The sequence below is a fragment of the Maylandia zebra genome, linkage group LG18 (genome assembly GCF_041146795.1).
Source record: "Maylandia zebra isolate NMK-2024a linkage group LG18, Mzebra_GT3a, whole genome shotgun sequence".
Taxonomy (NCBI): domain Eukaryota; kingdom Metazoa; phylum Chordata; class Actinopteri; order Cichliformes; family Cichlidae; genus Maylandia; species Maylandia zebra.
Window position 1 is genome coordinate 19,888,324 of NC_135184.1, and position 18,162 is coordinate 19,906,485.

Genomic DNA, 18,162 nt, shown 5'->3' on the forward strand with positions numbered 1-18,162 from the left:
AAAAGCAAGTTTTACTGAATTGAAATGAAGTAAGGTGGTTAGATTGTGATAATGAATATATCATTTTTGCACTGTGGAAATAAAGAACACAATTTAAAGCTTTTGGTGTGGTTATGCTGATGTCTAGATTCCATAATCATTTCTCTTAATTTAATTTAATCGTCTCTTAACACCTTATTTTTTTCAATCATTGCAAGACTAAATATAAGGTTACATTTGCATGAGCTTAAAGTTGCTTAGGTTCAGTGGCAGTTGTTGTATGCTAAATTTTGAGGGGGAAAAAAGCTAATTAAACGAAAACAGAATTTTAAATGTGACAATAACAAAGTCAATAAATATTTCCAGTGGACACGATGCATTTTTACCCCTATTTAGTGAACAATAGATGTCCTTTGTTTGTTGTTGTTGTCAATTTAGCGCTTAGACTACATCCTCCTCATTTAGTATCAAGCCAATAAAATGCACTCAGTCATTCAGATTCAAGTCACTTGTAAAGTATATAACCTTGCCAGTTCATGTGTGTAGTGAGACATTAATGACTGTACAAACAGAGACCAATGTGCCCTGCAGCAGATGCCTGGTACTCAGTTCAATCATGCTTGTAATGATGTTGCATTGATTCAGTGCTGTAACAGGCTAATGAAGAGTCTATAAAAACCATTATGCCAATCAATTAAATGTCACTGAGGAGACAGAATCATTTCAATTCTTTCCCGTGATTTATTAGGTGCTGTTTCTTGCTATCTAAAACTAGAAAATGATTTCTACTTCTCAACAGTGCGTGAGGCGGTATTCATATGCCTAAAAGGGCCTGTGATGCTTTGTGGCATTCTCTGTATTCTGTCCGCTCTGGAAGTGCCATGAAGGTGATGCTGAAGAAGGCACTGGCAAGACAGATAGTGAGACAGCGGCACTAAAGATGTCAGACTCCCATTAAAGATGCAGCATGGCTTACTTCCATTCCTCACATCTCTAAGAGAGAAATAGAGCATAAGCTTCATGCTCTGACCAGCAATCTGCAGACATCTGACCACTCCCAAATGGAGGAGAAGCAGAAAATAACAGAGTAAATGTCAGTGTTTCATATAGTCTTAAAGACTTGCATTTCTTATACTATGATTTAATAGTGTGAACTTGATTCTTACTTAATTATTATAATAAACTTGCATTTGAGGAAAAAGGAAAAGAGGCGACTTCCATAAGTAAAAGTGTTTTTTTATATACAGTGGGGCAAAAAAGTATTTAGTCAGCCACCGATTGTGCAAGTTCCCCCACCTAAAATGATGACAGAGGTCAGTAATTTGCACCAGAGGTACACTTCAACTGTGAGAGACAGAATGTGAAAAAAAAATCCATGAATCCACATGGTAGGATTTGTAAAGAATTTATTCGTAAATTAGGGTGGAAAATAAGTATTTGGTCAATAACAAAAATACAACTCAATACTTTGTAACATAACCTTTGTTGGCAATAACAGAGGTCAAACGTTTACTATAGGTCTTTACCAGGTTTGCACACACAGTAGCTGGTATTTTGACCCATTCCTCCATGCAGATCTTCTCGAGAGCAGTGATGTTTTGGGGCTGTCGCCGAGCAACACGGACTTTCAACTCCCGCCACAGATTTTCTATGGGGTTGAGGTCTGGAGACTGGCTAGGCCACTCCAGGACTTTCAAATGCTTCTTACGGAGCCACTCCTTTGTTGCCCGGGCGGTGTGTTTTGGATCATTGTCATGTTGGAAGACCCAGCCTCGTTTCATCTTCAAAGTTCTCACTGATGAGAAGGAGGTTTTGGCTCAAAATCTCACGATACATGGCCCCATTCATTCTGTCCTTAACACGGATCAGTCGTCCTGTCCCTTGGCAGAAAAACAGCCCCATAGCATGATGTTTCCACCCCCATGCTTCACAGTAGGTTTGGTGTTCTTGGGATGCAACTCAGTATTCTTCTTCCTCCAAACACGACGAGTTGAGTTTATACCAAAAAGTTCTACTTTGGTTTCATCTGACCACATGACATTCTCCCAATCCTCTGCTGTATCATCCATGTGCTCTCTGGCAAACTTCAGACGGGCCTGGACATGCACTGGCTTCAGCAGAGGAACACGTCTGGCACTGCGGGATTTGATTCCCTGCCGTTGTAGTGTGTTACTGATGGTGACCTTTGTTACTTTGGTCCCAGCTCTCTGCAGGTCATTCACCAGGTCCCCCCGTGTGGTTCTGGGATCTCTCATGATCATTTTGACCCCACGGGATGAGATCTTGCGTGGAGCCCCAGATCGAGGGAGATTATCAGTGGTCTTGTATGTCTTCCATTTTCTGATGATTGCTCCCACAGTTGATTTTTTCACACCAAGCTGCTTGCCTATTGTAGATTCACTCTTCCCAGTCTGGTGCAGGTCTACAATACTTTTCCTGGTGTCCTTCGAAAGCTCTTTGGTCTTGGCCATGGCGGAGTTTGGAGTCTGACTGTTTGAGGCTGTGGACAGGTGTCTTTTATACAGATGATGAGTTCAAACAGGTGCCATTCATACAGGTAACGAGTGGGGGACAGAAAAGCTTCTTACAGAAGACGTTACAGGTCTGTGAGAGCCAGAGATCTTCCTTGTTTGAGGTGACCAAATACTTATTTTCCACCCTGATTTACGAATAAATTCTTTACAAATCCTACCATGTGGATTCATGGATTTTTTTTTTCACATTCGGTCTCTCACAGTTGAAGTGTACCTCTGGTGCAAATTACTGACCTCTGTCATCATTTTAAGTGGGGGAACTTGCACAATCGGTGGCTGACTAAATACTTTTTTGCCCCACTGTAAATGTTTTAACCTAATTGTTTATTATAGGAGTAGAAATTATATATATATATTTTTTTACATACGGCCTTGATCCATATGTGCATACAATATTATACACCTCTTCCCATCTCCAAACTCAATATATTTAGAAATGTTAAAAAGCTTTTTAGTTTGAAAGTTGTTGTTTTTTTTGTTTTGTTTTTAAAAGTCTTCATCAACCTTCTTAACACTAACACAACAATTATCTGCACTTCCTCTCTCTGGAGATGTCAAGCTGAGGCATGTCTCTAACGACCACCCTCCGCACTTCCCGCTGTTCCACCAAGACAGAGAGGTGAAAATAAGAGACTGAAGACTGTAATCTCTCAAACAGGCGGTTGAGGGCTCCAATCTTGGGGGTTTAGCCCCCTGTAAGCCCCTTAAATCCCCAGTTTAGAGGGCCAGGACTGATGGGCTAAAGCCCCCACAGACGGTGTACTAGCTGCTGGTCTCAGACACAGCATGAGGACAAATGACAAACATAATTGCTGCAGCTTCCTGGTCGTTTCACATAAGTCATAAGACAGAACTGAGTTCAACGGGATCAGATACATCAGTTTTTAACACGACATGATTTGGTTGAGGTTTGGTTTCTAGTTACGGTGCACTGTACATACTAGAACATATTGTTCTTCTGTAATCACCAGCTGATGTTATTTATCATGTCTGTCTCATCCTAAAATGACTGTGAGAATACCAGAGGTGACAGATGACTCACTGCTCACAGCTGTGTTAGAATACAGGAGATTATTTCAGTTCAGATGTTTGTTTGTTTTTTGAAAACACACGATCGAAAATTAAAAAAAAAAAAGAACAAAACATGGTATTCTCGTGCCTCCAGTTGAGCTTTTTGTTATACTGTGATACATGTTTGTAGAGAAAACCTGCGGGTAAATGGGGACTGAATGTCATCTGAAAGAGGACAAGTTAGGTGACTGGCGCCATCTGCTGTAAAAATAGCAGAAACTCATTATTTCTTACCTTTTCCCAACAACCTTTGCACTCTGCATATCTTTGTCTATCTGTGTGTAAACATCAGTGGCCAAATGTGTGTGCGTGCGTGTGTGAGTGCATAGGTGGGGAAATATTCATCTCTCACCTTTCTTGTTGTTCAGCGTTCATTACGCTAGCTTAGCAACACCTGTGTAGAGTAGTGTATGGTCCAAGCCCTAGTTTGCTTATAATCATAGCAGTCATAGCTGTCAATTTTTGTAAATAATGGCAGATTTTCAAGCCCCCCAAATCTTCTACCTCGCTTGTTTTATTGTAAGACTGCGCTACCTGCTAGCATCCTTGCAAAAACACAGCTAGTCGTGTTTATTAGCTAGCTTGAACAGGTGTTTGAGCAGTTTAGTAGCATTAATTCTGAGACTCAGCTGATTTTTGGGGGTATTTTTTTTTTGTCTGTGTTAAACTTTCACAAGCTTTATACATAAGGGGCGCAGGAGTATATAACTACCTGGTGAGAAACTTCATAATTCATCTTCTTGTGAACATACTTTTGCACAATTAAGAAAATATGCCATTACCTCCACCAAAGAATTTCAGAATGCAGAATTTTAATGTTATCTCCAGTAGTTGTCTCAAATTACCCCAGGTTACTTTGAGCAATACTCATACATCTGAGAACAAAGACAGACCCAAAACTGCTAAACTTGTTTATAAAATGTAATGTTTTTCATACCAGCAACTGCCTTTCACTTCAAGCAATTTCTTAGTGACAGATTATTTTCTTGTAGACATGGATCTGATTTTAATATTATTACTGCTATTATTACTTGTAGTAGTATTGTTAGTATGTTTATTGACCATGTACATAATCCATATTGAGACCTGAAGCAAATACCTTTGAGCTGGAGAGTATGGCCAAGACATACAGGTACAGCTTCCAGTTAAAAAATGTATTTATGTAGGAAGGTAGGGCATTCTAGTAATGTGTATTTGTGTTACTAGACTCTACAACGCTACTGGGGGCAGAACATGACCTCTGAATCAATAATTCTCCAGTATTTCCCTAACAGTATACCTAATTGCCAAGCAGTCTTTTGCTCTACTTTACATAGCAATGAGCCAGTGCTGTTAGTATCTATAAACTAGACAGGAAGGGTATGGTACCAGGACCATATGCTATATAGTCTGAATCTTCTCATTACTAGGGTTCATATAACTCCCCTACACAGTTGTTTAGTTCAGAACAAGTGAACTGGACTGAAGTGCAATCTTATTGTGGAACTCAGAATCGTACCTTTATTCAGGCCAACATTCAGATAACAATAAAATGATAAATAAATACAATTACTGATCAGTCTATTAGGTACCCCTTGCTGGAACCAGGTTGGACCCCTTTTTGCTTTTAGAGCTGGCTTAATTATTCATGGCGTAGATTCATCAAGGTGCTGGAAATGAAAAAGTGTAACTAATAAAGCGGCAGGGGTAAAAAAAAAAGAAAAGAAAAAAAAGCCCCAAAACATCAATAAACTGAGGGAAAAAACAAGGGAATTCTCTGTTTATATACAACATTATCTATGCTGACATGGTGTGGTCAGATCTTACAAAAAAAGTAAAGTATAAAGTCACAAATATAATTTTAGGTATTGACCTAAAACATACCATTATTTAAAGAGCTGACATTCTGTTGATGTGCACTTGTTAAAACATTTTTTAATATACTATTGGGAATTTTTTTTGTGAGTGAGCTGTTATTGATGCTCAGAAACCATAGTGACCAAATTCTTTACAGGTGCTCCCATTGAACTGTTTCTGAGGTGTCATAGTCATCACCCCCTGCGCTGCACGCCATTTGCTTTTCTTACATCAAGCTTTGAAGATGGTTTCATTGGGTGACATTTACACTGTGACTATATGCAGTCATCGGAAAAAGTAAGTACATCCCCTCTTTGGTCAAGAAAACAATGGATTCAACTCCCTAAGAAGATTTTCTTTTCAATCATTTGTGCCACAAAAATATTAGCAGATGTAATTATTACAGAAAAGTTTTCAGATTAAAATGAACTCCTTGCAGCTTTACCCTTCTTCATAATTGCTCACTACAGCAGTTGTATGATTTTTTGCACATTTTTACACAACCCTAATCCAATGTGTCTCCTGCCAGGTTTAAATCAGGGAGCTTTTGTCTTTTAGGCCGATGTGTAAACCAATACATGTCCCCACACAGTCGCATGTTAAAATATATGCAATAAAAAAGTAGCTCTAACAAGCCAACACTTCATATTGCATTGTTTTCATTCCATCTAATTTTAATTTGCTATTTATTAATAATCGACAACTTTTGTAACAGTTTTTTTGGAACACTTGATGCCACCACCACATCTACTAAACATTTCGCCAGAAGATGGCGCCAATGTAAATTAAACAAGTAAAGCTCTATCCCAGCGCTCCTTAATGCAGGTAGAATCTACTGGGAGCCAGTTGTGATACTTTCAAATTGAACAGAATGTCTGGTCATCTTTAACCCCACATTCATTTAATTTTCTGTGTGTCTTAAAGATATTATGCTGGTGAGAGGTCCATTTAGCCTAAATATTACCCTAAGTCTAGTGTGCTAGAGCACTGATAGCAAGTGGCATCTTAAATATTTTACTATTAAGGATTTAGAATGTCATAAGGGATAGAGACGCTTCGATCTGCTGTAGCAGTGTTAAAGTGAGTTTAAGTAAGGGCACTTAGCTGAAGTAAAATGCAAGGGAGGGGAAAGTGCGCAAGGCTTTGGAAATAGGCATGCAGGCAGTAGACCAATGCAAAGTGTTAAGCGCGGGACAGAGAGGGTTTAGCCCACACCACTCTTCCTCTGTCCAGGAGAAGACCCCGAATCTCTGCTGTGAGGCGGTCACACTCACCAATAATGTGAAAACCAGACGGAGAAGTTTGTCAGATGTTTAAACTAATCGTCGCTTCATTAGACACACGTACCGTCTTTTTTTCTTCTTCTTCCCAACCTTGTCACACAGTTTACAGTCAGGTTACAGTACGCTATCCACGAGGATACCTGGTGTGAGATGCGGCAATGTCGCGAGGAATATGCCCACGCGTAAACTCTGTCGGATGCTTTTGGATTTTCTCGCTGCTCACGTTTGCGGTGAAAGTGATCGACGTGGACACGTACAGCTGTTATGAAGTGAGGACCGCTTTCCAGCAGGTCGGGCCGCTGAACCGGGTACCGGAGACACCTGTCACAGGTGAGCGAGTGGGTTTGGCACCCATGGCGTGGAGCACTTTGGCTAAAGCGCACTATGTGCGTCTGATAGCTTTCCAGAAGGATTTTAGTCTTAAAACGAGTGAAGTCATAACACTAAAGCAAACGCCATACTTAAAAGGTGTAGATGATGTCATGTTAAATCAGCCCAGGATTTGACTTTAATTTAAAAAATAAATAAATAAAAGTCCTTTAATGAATGGGCTCCTGATATCGATTACATTGCTCTTGCGAATGTGGATCACTGTGAATGGCCTTATAAGAGTTAAAAGTTCACTGAGGTGAAAGAAGATATTGCATCTATCTTGTTTTTACCATATTGGTCATATTAGATGGAGAATTTTGAAATAGTTTCGACCAGAGCATGTGTATATAATAATACGATGGATTGCGTGTCCACTTTCCTAGGATGATTTCTGTTCTAAACAGTGTAACATACCGACAAATCTGACATGATCTTAAAGTGAGTGAAGTCTGTCTGAACATGTTTGTCTGTTCTTTCAAGTCAAATATGTCTGTCATCTTGCATTCTTGCGTTTGTGTTTTCTTTATAAATCATATCTCTCAGCTATTATGTACACATTTAAGCTATTCATATATGTGTGAGTCTTGTCTGATATTAATTGGTCTAATATTATAAAATTTGCAGGTTCACGTGCCATCCAGCTGAGACAGGGTTTGTGAGCTACAACAGATCGAGTGTGACGCAAATAGTATCATATGATGAGGACAGTGAAAATAGTGATTGATTTGAAATCTCCTGGTTTCTTTGCAATTATTAAAGATTGACTCACACAAACTTAGAGCGTTTTATATGAATAATTTCTCTACATAGCTACAGCAGTGCTTGGAAACTGTTTTAAAAGCCTTAAAGGTTTTGGGGTCTGTGCTTTCCTCCTGCACACCGAAAAAGAATAATAGAAAAACAAAAAGAGTTAATTTATGAGGATAAACATCAGTTCAATCTTTTCTTGGAGACGTTTATAAACCAGTTTAGACATTAGTCCTGCTGTGGTAATTTTGCTTTTTTGGTAGTAATACTGTGATATGTTGTCACTATTAAATAAGGATGGTGTCAGTTTTAAGATGGAGCAAATTAGTGGCCAGTGACTATATGCAGTCACTGGCCACTATATTAGTTACACTTTGCCTTCACAATGCCTTAATTATGCATAACACAGATTCAGCAAGTTGCTGAAACGTTCCTCAGGGATTTTTAAAATTGGTTTAATGCTGATATGATAGCATCACACAGTTGCGACCCATCCATGATGAGAATTTCCTGTCGTGCCACAGCTCAAAGGCGCTCTAAGGGCTGAGATCTGGTAACTGTGGAGGCCATTTGAGTGCAGTGAACTCACTGGCATGCTCCAGAAACCAGGTTGAGGTGATCTCAGCTTTGTGACATGTTGCATTTTACTATTAGACCCACATCATTACACCAACACCAGCCTAATATAAGGCAGATTTGATTTGACCAATTCTGAGAGACTTCTATTTTTTAATTTTGGTGGGCGTGGGTGAATTATAGGCTCAGTTTTCTTTACTTAGCTGGCAGGAGTGGCACCTGGTGTGATCTTCTGCTTCTGTGCTATGCTTTCAGATATGCTCTTCTCTTTATCTTGGTTGTAAACAGTGGTTATTTGAGTTGCCATTGCCTTCCTATCATTTTGAAGAAGTAGGGCCATTCTAATCCAGATAGCTGCCACACACTGGATCCTTTCTCTTTTTCAGACCTTTCTCTGTAAACCCCAGAGATGGTTGTGTGGGAAAATCCCAGTAGATCAGCAATTTCTGAAATACTCACTCCAGCCCATCTGGCACCAACAGCCATGCCACGTTCAAGTCACTTAAATCACCTTTCTTTCTCCTTTCTGATGCTCAGTTTGTCTTGACCATGCTTAAATACACAGAGTTGCAGAAGAATGTGGCTGCTAAATGCATATATTTTAATTCAACAAAGCAATCTCCTATGTTTAACAGTCATCAGTATGTCCTTTTCACCCTATTCTACTCTTTTTGTGTGTGTGTGTGTTATGTTATTGGTACTGTTATTATTACTAAAACATTTGATGTATGTCTGCTGCATGAGGCATTTTTATCTTGTCACTGCAAAAATCAGTATGTTATTTGACCAGAGGTGATCATTATTTGGCATTCAATGTCTGTATATTGCTGCAGGCCAGAATGCTCAGTGCAGTAGTCACATGCAGGTTGGTGGCAGCTTAAGTATCAACCAGTTAGAGTCTGCATGCTGTAACTGGGAGAAGTGCAACTGATAGCTGAGTGGTAAACATACCAAGAGGTGCATCCAAACCACTCGATATGTTTGTTTAGTAGGGTGTCACTATTAGCAACAGAGAATATTCCTTTGCAAGCAGTAGTTAGCGCTTAATGACAACGAAAGGACCTTCCAAGCACGTCAGCAGTCTGAGACAAGACTTCTGTCACAAACTTTTGCACGCTCAGCTTCTCAAAGAAGCTACATAAATATCTCATTCTGCCACCTGAGAATAAAAGATGTTACACAGAGCGATGCGATGGTATGAAATGGTCTTTCTTCTTAACTGTAACAGTTTTAATTTTGCAGAATGAGGCAGTTGTAACTCCTTAGTCTGGACCATAAGTTAATAAAACACTGCTTTAGTTTCACTGTTGCATTTTGGGCTTACAGCTTGTTTTTCTTTTCTTTTTTTCTTTGAGTGGGTGTTTTGGGTTAGATGCAGTCTTGTCTTCAAAGTGCTCACCAATGGATGGGGTTGTCAGAGTGTAAGATCTGGTGTATATGTGTGTATGTGTACACAATTATGCTACTCTGCTTCAGTTCTCAGATGAAACGCCAACAAAAGCAACGCTTGAAATTTGAAGTGGCAAGACTTCAGTGCTTTTCACAGTCTGATATTTGCTTTAGGATACAGTGCTGCATTTCATGTGTGGTGAACTGATTTCTCACAAAGTGGCAGGAGTGTGGCAGCCAGAGGTCCGTCCAATTGAATGATCCCGTTTCAGATAGATGTACTTTACAGTAGAGATGTTTTCTGCAGATTTGTTTAGTCTGTATTTCTTGTTTTCAAGGACAGCACAAGTGAATTAAGTTGTGGCGTAAGAAGGACTCATATTCTTTAATTATGAAATTAAAACTGCATTGATGAAGCAATAATTCTGTGTAAAACCCAAGTGAGTAATATAAGATGTAAGGACTGGCTGAATTAATTGAGGAGACTTTAAAAGAACTTTGATGTTTTCAAATTTATATTAACACCAATATGATGTTTCATTACCAAACAATTTGCTTTTTAGACAATATTTATTCCCCTGGCTACAATTTATAGTGTAAGGAGAGACTGTCTCAATGCTGGATTCATCATCAAAGGAACTTTGATAATCAGTGACATGAAGTTGCTTATCCTCTGATTTATGGCCTCTTAGGTGCAGTGGTGGAGAGCCAAACACTCCATACTGTGATTACTACGGCATGCTGATATAACCCTTTTGGAGATAGATCATTTGGAAAGTAGACAGCAAGAAGTGCTGCTCGCAGACACATAACTTGATGAATTGGGTTCCTGGATAAATTCTTTAGATATGATCAAAGTATTTTACAGCTCAGTTAAAACCTTTTAAGCAAGCTATTTGATCAGGATTGTATGCGCACCACACTCACGTTTCCCTCCCATTTTCGTATCGCCACGCTAATTCACTGAGTCATTAACAACTGTTTTAGAGAGAAAGAGAAAGTGTCTTGTGTGTTTAATGCAAAAGGGGTGAGGCCGTGTTAATAGAAAGGCGAACGGGAACTCAGTGTGTTATCACATGTCGCCACATCCTTAACCGTTTACAGTGTTAAAGGCTTTGGCAAGCTCTCAAAGTGCACCACAGTCTTTGATTGGCTCTGGCTATGTTGATTCCTTTTTTAACTTGGCTTCTCTTACTGAAGCTGTGCACACATGGAGCACACCTACTCCATACAGACTTTATTGAGCACTAGTCCATTTTCTGTCTGGCAGTTTCTCAACCATTTTTTCCCCCAAGTTGGAATGAAAATCAAACAAATAACAACATAAAAAACCCAAAATCTCCAGTTTCTTAAAACTGAGGATGTAAAATCGTAAAAATAAAATAAAAATCTTGCATGGTCTTTGATCTCTTTACTTAGATACTCCAGCCAGTGCTGTCCAGACTGAAGGTGAGATTACCCTGTCTGAGTAGGTTTTCCCATCTTATTGGATTTCAGTCTGACCCAGTCTTGTGTTTCAGATGATTGTGGTCTACGTTACCCTCCTGGCTCACTTATGTGGTGGGAGAAAATGTGATTTTATGATGTCATTTTATCTACCTCTCAAATATAACCATGTACAGTACTGTGCAAAGTCTCAAGCCACCTCACATTTCTTTATATTTTCCTAGGAAAATGGAAAATAAGTAGAGTGATTTATTAAAACATGTTAGGACATGCATGGAAATATAGTATATAAGGCAACAAGAAAGTTTTTGCAATTGCAACAAGCTTGAATATCAGTATTTAGTATGTATCAACTACTTGATTATGATCAACAGAAAAATAAACAAGCATGCCCATCTGATATTATGCTGCTTCATCAGGTTGCATCTGTTTGCCTGCCAGCCTAACATCTCTCTTTCTGCTCTGTCTGTGCCCTTTAGTGTGGTTTTAGACTCTTTAGACTCTCACTGTAGGCTGTTCCAGATTGGGGTATGGGAAAGTTAAACATTTCATTTGAGTTTCAAAGTAGTCCAAAAATGCAGGTATGTGGCAGAGACCCTTTTGAAATGTGTTTGGGTTCAACATGGCCTATCCAAAGCATCACAAATCTGTATAGAGCAAATATCCTGAAAGTTCAGTGGATCTTTGGATTTCAAAGGGAACTAACTTCCTGAGGCAGGAGAAGGGTAACTGCATTAATTACTCACTTTCTCACTTTCTAACAAAGTTATTCTTGTTCTCAGAAAAATATTAGAAAAAAAACAGCAGTATCAGGAAACCACAAACCACCTGCTCATTAGTGCATACCAAATCCAAACAACATTTCCATACCATACTGAGGCGATGTGAGCTACCTATGAATAAATTAGTACCAGAGTTGGTGCAACATATCTTCTTCTTCTAAGCATTATACTGTAGAAAACTCAAATGTGATACTTTAGTACTACATAGGCGTGGCATGTGAACAGTGGTAAACAGCAGTAGAGTTTCTTCACTCAGATGTTTTGGCTTGTTCAATGAAGGGTGCTGAGATGTTGCTGAAGGGATCATGGCTGACAAATCAAGACCCCTGAGCCATGTCATTAATGGTAAATTACCCCAGAGGTATTTGTCATCTGAGGACAATTAAGGGGATTAGAAATCAAAGTTGACGTCTAGAGGGGTGTGTTAAAGTTCAGCCAGGCAGAATGAGCAGTATGTAGATTAGGCACTAATTACAGAACTCAGTATAATGGCCAATTGGATTGCGTGTAGAATCACATAAAAAATACATACCTTCAACTTGTAGACCATGTACAAAGAAAATCTTGCTGTATTTCTGCACCGCAGTATTCTCTGCATGTTTCTTATATAACATTCTGATTGCCTGGAAAGGCTGGTATGAGAGTTTATCAGTTCTTGTAGATTTTCAAGATATACTAAATATGCAGTTAATCAATGAATTAATTCATTTTTGGGTGGAGTGGAGGTAGTAGAGTGGTGTATAGTTTGGAGAGGCTGGCACTAATAAAAAGACAGGAAGCTAAGCTGGAATGGGCAGAGTGCTTTATTGAAACATGTGCAAACATATGTGGAAATACAGTATATAAGGCAAAAAAAAACCCAGAGTCGCCAGGTAGGAGGTTCATGGAAGTCAAACATGCAGAGGTTGACAGAGGAAGATGATAGGGATAGGGTGAGGTGGAGGCAGATGCGCTGTGAAAGAAGTTTTTCCAGCACCCTTGCAATGTGTTTTTGATGGTACAAAGAAAATCATCAGTACATAAGTATTCATTATTCATTCATTCATTAATAAAAAATGTATTTGTACTTACAAGGGCATAGCAGTTGAAAAGGGATCACTGGTAAGTAATCAAGAATTGGAGTCACTGATTTGCAAAAGTTTGTGTAAGGAATTTAAAAAAGTAGCACTTAATTAGACAGAAACAGCATCATGAAGATGAACAAAGATTGCAAACTCATAACAAGGTTACAAAAAATTAACAATTACATAATGAAGGGTCAGTACTGAGTGACCACCACGATACTTGTGTAAAGCTGCGAGCCGTGGCTGAGATTGCAGAGACAATTGCTGTTTTATATCATAGAGGAAAAGAGAAACAAAATCTGGACACTTACTTATTTCCCAGCAATAAAATAAATAATAAAATAAAACGGCTGTAAATCCTACAAAGTTTTTGCTTGAGTTTGTTAAGCTCAAATTTGGGTTATCTGATTCAAAATGCACTGTGACGACGTAGAGCCAAATGACAAAAAAATTATATATAGATGTGATTTTATGCAGGAATGCCTTAAAGGCAACAGCGTTGACACTGTGCAACATATGAATCCTTCCACCTGAAGGTTTGAGGCATGATTGGGAAACTGCTGTTAAGTCAACATCCTCAAGCACTTTGACAGAGCTGGGTAGTTTGCCAAGTATAATGGGGGAAATTTGCTATTGTTGCTATCAACTGTTGCTTTTTCCGAATGTGTCCTTTTGTTTTTTGACTTTGCAGAAGTTTTCATTCATGTTGTAACTGAGCAGCCTTTTAAGACCCATGCTACATTCAAGTGACTTAATGTTAACCAGTCACGCAGCAATGAAAGACAGAAATAGGATGGGTTTTAAAGATTTGTATGTTGGCTATACTGCAATTACAAAGGCATTATGGTTAAAACATTTTCACAAAGATGAAAATTGATACATACAGTACAATATGTCCTGTATTGTAGACTTCAGTGAGTCGTGGGCCTGCGTTCACAGGTTCCATACTTCTCCTTCATGTAGAAAGCACCAAATAAATATTCAAAAAGATAAAAAAGAACAAATTCAGGAGTTGTTCGCTACGACAGGGGGGGAAAGCAGTGGCATGGGCTGATTGCAGGAAATGGCTCAGTATATTTGGTACACAGTCAGCCTGTCCTGTCTGCTGCGGTGGCTTTAAGAGTCAAAGTTTTCCTGAGTATCACTTACTCCACACAGTTACGCTCAGTGGACGAAGAAGCCAGGCTGAATTCCACTATGAGTCCCTGGATATTACTTTCATATCACAGATAACACGCAAACACAAAAGAGAGAAGGAGCCAGCCAGTGAATTGAGCAGGGTCAGGGACAGAAGCGGAGAGAGGACATGCACCACATATAGGGAAATCTTAGCCTAAAAATGGAGCAAAAACAATACTTTGTCCTTTCAGAAATCTTTAAAGAAAAACTTGATGTATTTTTAATGTCAAATAAGCATAAATTAAGCTTAATTCAAGTATTTCCCAGAGTAATAAATGACACTAAAATTGTTATTGGATGTTTTATTACAGGATCAAACGCTACAAATGTTTGTGAAGCACTTCTAAAACTAACAGTTTGAGCTTTTTTTTGCATGTCATTTGTTCTATAACTCAACTGTTTGTCCACGCTAAAGAGGTCCGAACTGGGTGGAGATTTTAAAATCTATACAGTGACTGACCTATTTAATCCAAAGTGTATGAAATGAACAAACGAGTTAACTCTAAGCACATGCTTGCTCTGCTTCTTAAAGGTTGTTTACTGTAGTAGTTGCTGGATGGTTCTTAACTTTTTCATTCTCAGAAAGTTCATGACTTTTGTGCAGTGGAGGATGTCAGCTTTAAGTCAATCATTGTTGGAAGATGGGATGTGTATGTTTAAATTACCCCTCTGCAAACAAATAAATGTTAGATCAATTTGGGTCTGTGTACCCAATTTGAGCTTTATATGAGCGTTTTGATTTGATTTGGGCTTTTAAAGTGATTAGAATCTCAATATTAGGCTCCATGTAATAATAGCCAGGGCCAATACAGAAGGGCTGGACTGCTACAGAGATAGAGATAATGAGCTGTAAGGGGCAGGACAGCCAGTTATGACTTCACTCATCTGGCTCTGAGATGGGAACAAATGGAGCCTCACTGGGTAATTAAGAGACACCCAGGCCTCACAAGGATATGCCAGGCAAATGGGGATGAGGGAGGGAGGGAGGAGAAGGGAAAGAGGGATTCAGAATGAAACCCTATTGTGTTTCATGGTGGGATTTGGACAGTGAGGCACTGGTCTTGTGGTCTGTCCTTAGGCCATGCTTTAGGCTCTGGTTACAACACCTGCCTCCAGCCACTCCTGTTCAGCCCTTCCCCCAGTAAAATGAGTTATCATACCAGACTTATACATTATGAAAATGGAAAATGAGCATGTGCATTTGTGCAAATAAATGTGGGAAAGGGCCGTTTCAGTGACATTGTAATTGTATTTATAAAGTATTAAAAGCACTGGTGAGAAGTAGGTAACACTGGTAGAGTACTACTGTACAAATTTCTAGTTGAACTAAACTATGTGCTTGTAATTAAATTGTAATTAAACTGTTCTTTTTTTATTGTATTAGCTGATGAACTGGAGTATTGTGATTAACAGGAGGTTTTTTTTATAGATGTGATTTCCCACCGTTGTTGCTTGTATTTGTGTTTGTGCTTGTGTGTAAACCTTTGTGTGTTTGCATTGCACCAGTGTACATCCTGATATGACCGATGTGCTCAGTCACATCAAATTGAGACAACAATATATTTACCAGGAAAATATTATGGCTGGAAACATGGATGATGACTTTCACTTCCTGTCCTCTGGCTCTTCTGTCTGTTAACGTTATAGCTTGTCTAAATTTGGATTGACCAAAAAAAGAGAACAGCAAATAAACTAAACCTGCTTTTTTACTTTCTTAGATGCAGATCTGTTGTTTTGTAAGCACCAAGGCCCATCCTGCTGCACCCGGAAGATGGAGGAGAGCTACCAGTTTGCTGTAAAACGGGAAACTCTCCATAACATTCAGGCCTACACCCATGAGATTAAGCATGTGATCGCTTTCCATGTCGATGCCTTCCAGGGTAAGTTCATATACAATGGGGGTCAAGCTAGGGCTGAATTGACCTGAAACTGTTTTTTATGTATAGTATAATTATTCAGCGTGTTGGTAAGTTGTTATGCTTCACCTACGTATGACATACCTGCAGCACACTGTACCTGCCACTGCATGGGACTGATAGCCCAGAGAGGCTGGCTTCTGCAAAGAATCAAGCTAGAAAACCCAGCGTTTGTTGACCTGTAACTGAACTTTATTTCCTCTACTAGAATCCAGATTAAACAATAAAATAAGCAAATATCTAAGTTTATTTGCTTGTTTCCAGGCAAGAATATTTATTTGTAAGTTTTCACTCAGATTCCCAGGACCTTGGTAACTGGCGTGCAGGCAAGTGTAACTGAGGAAATGGGCATGGTCCCACTTCTTCTCTGGGTTTGGCAGCAACAGAAATATGAAGCAGGATCACTGAGGGTAGACGGGAAAAGAGAGTATGGAGGTCTTTTTCTTAGCCTCTAGTGTTTTGTGGAAGATGGTCTGCTTCAGAACGGTCCAGTCCTGCTCCTGGGACAGTAAAACAATGACTGCAGTCCTTGGAAAAATAAATTATAGTAGTTTTGAAGTAGGGTGTAACAATCCTTGAAAGTAATAGTTCTTTTTGCTTTTGTTCTTTATTTATTTATATAATTTTTGTTTGTGATGCCTCTTTGATATAAAAAATCTTTGCTGTAGATAAAAGCCTATCTTGGAAGTTAAAGGTCTTTGTGCTACACACAACTAAATCAAGCAGTGCACCAGCTTCCCAAGTTTGCCCTCCCTCCTCCACTAATTGCAGTGTCATTTAAATAAAAAAAACAAATCTAAAACAGACCAGGTTTTTCCTCCAGTACAATGCCACTCGGTAGGAAACATGCCTCGGATGTTTTAGTGCTACAGGAATTTTAGTACCATGCAATTAGTTTTATATGGCCACAAACTGCTTTGATGCAGCATTGGCCAGATTTTTGATACAAAGGAAGCAAGAAACACTGCTGGTCTTGGTGTCTAATATGAAATAATGGAGTAATAACGGGTAAGGGAATGGTCCTGTACATCGATGCCATGGAAATTACTGCTCACGTTTAACTCATGTATGTCATCTGGAAAGTGTATACTCATCCCCATAATGTTTCTTGAACTAAAATGAAAGCTATGTGAAATTCCACTGCTTGAACACAAAGCATTTTTATAAGTGTTTAAACGTTTCTAGAGATAAGCTCCTCTTACAGCATGCTCATAAACCAATTAAGTGAAATAGCTGTGTTTGTCCTTTTCAGGGTTATTATTATTCCTCCCTCCTTACCTCATGTCTGAGCCTTCCTCGTGAATGAAGATCAGGTGTTCAACATATCCTGAAAAGGCCAAGATGGAAAATAACAATGGAATAACAATAGAAACTGGATGGTGCCGAAAATGATGATGTCACTAGGCTTTAATTTTCAAGGCCTTCTAAGGACAGTCTCTGAGCTGTCTGAGAGCCTGTAGTGGAATGTGAAGTAGCCGGTGCCTCATATACTGAAGTAACAAGAATATGAATTTGTCTGATAACATTGGTGCTGTTATTTAAACTCTAAATGATAGGAAATTGTCTGTGGATCACCTTTTCCTCCTATTTCTTTTTGTTTGCTCTCAGCTTATATTCAGGTGTGTGCAGCAAATCTCACGACGGGTGCAGTGTCTGAGTGTTTTTTTACACTGTTGTTCATATTATTTGAACTCAAAGCTCTCATGCTGATTGGTAAGGTTAGCCAAAAGGATATGCACACTGGAAGTTACATGGGGGTGTGTGAGGAGTGTGTCTGCATGTATATGTGCTTTCGTTGGACATCGTTTGTTTTGACAGCCTTAAATTTCCTACTGTGCTTTGTCTTATGTGGGAGTTGCCATGTCATGAGTATGACCCCCTAAATGCAGACCACATGTGCGCTTGTGTTCCTGTAATAATGTGAATAAACAGGTTTGCCTGCTAGCTTCAAAATCTTGAAAATATACAATTAACCTTAGCTATAGTCC

The 18,162-nt window shown here is 39.1% G+C and overlaps 1 protein-coding gene across 2 annotated transcripts in view; it reads left to right on the forward strand.

Moving 5' to 3' along the window:
• Nucleotides 1-6,522: 6,522 nt before the first annotated feature.
• Nucleotides 6,523-18,162, forward strand: part of gpc5c (glypican 5c) — a 105,885-nt gene continuing 94,245 nt past the window's right edge. The window contains exons 1-2 of one of the 2 annotated variants that reach the window (XM_004542617.2): nucleotides 6,523-7,033; nucleotides 15,977-16,138. In XM_004542617.2, coding sequence (XP_004542674.2) covers nucleotides 6,862-7,033; nucleotides 15,977-16,138 — 334 coding nt within the window. In that variant the 5' untranslated portion in view covers nucleotides 6,523-6,861. The remainder of the gene's footprint in view (nucleotides 7,034-15,976; nucleotides 16,139-18,162) is intronic. The other variant, XM_004542616.2, reaches the window with a different exon arrangement.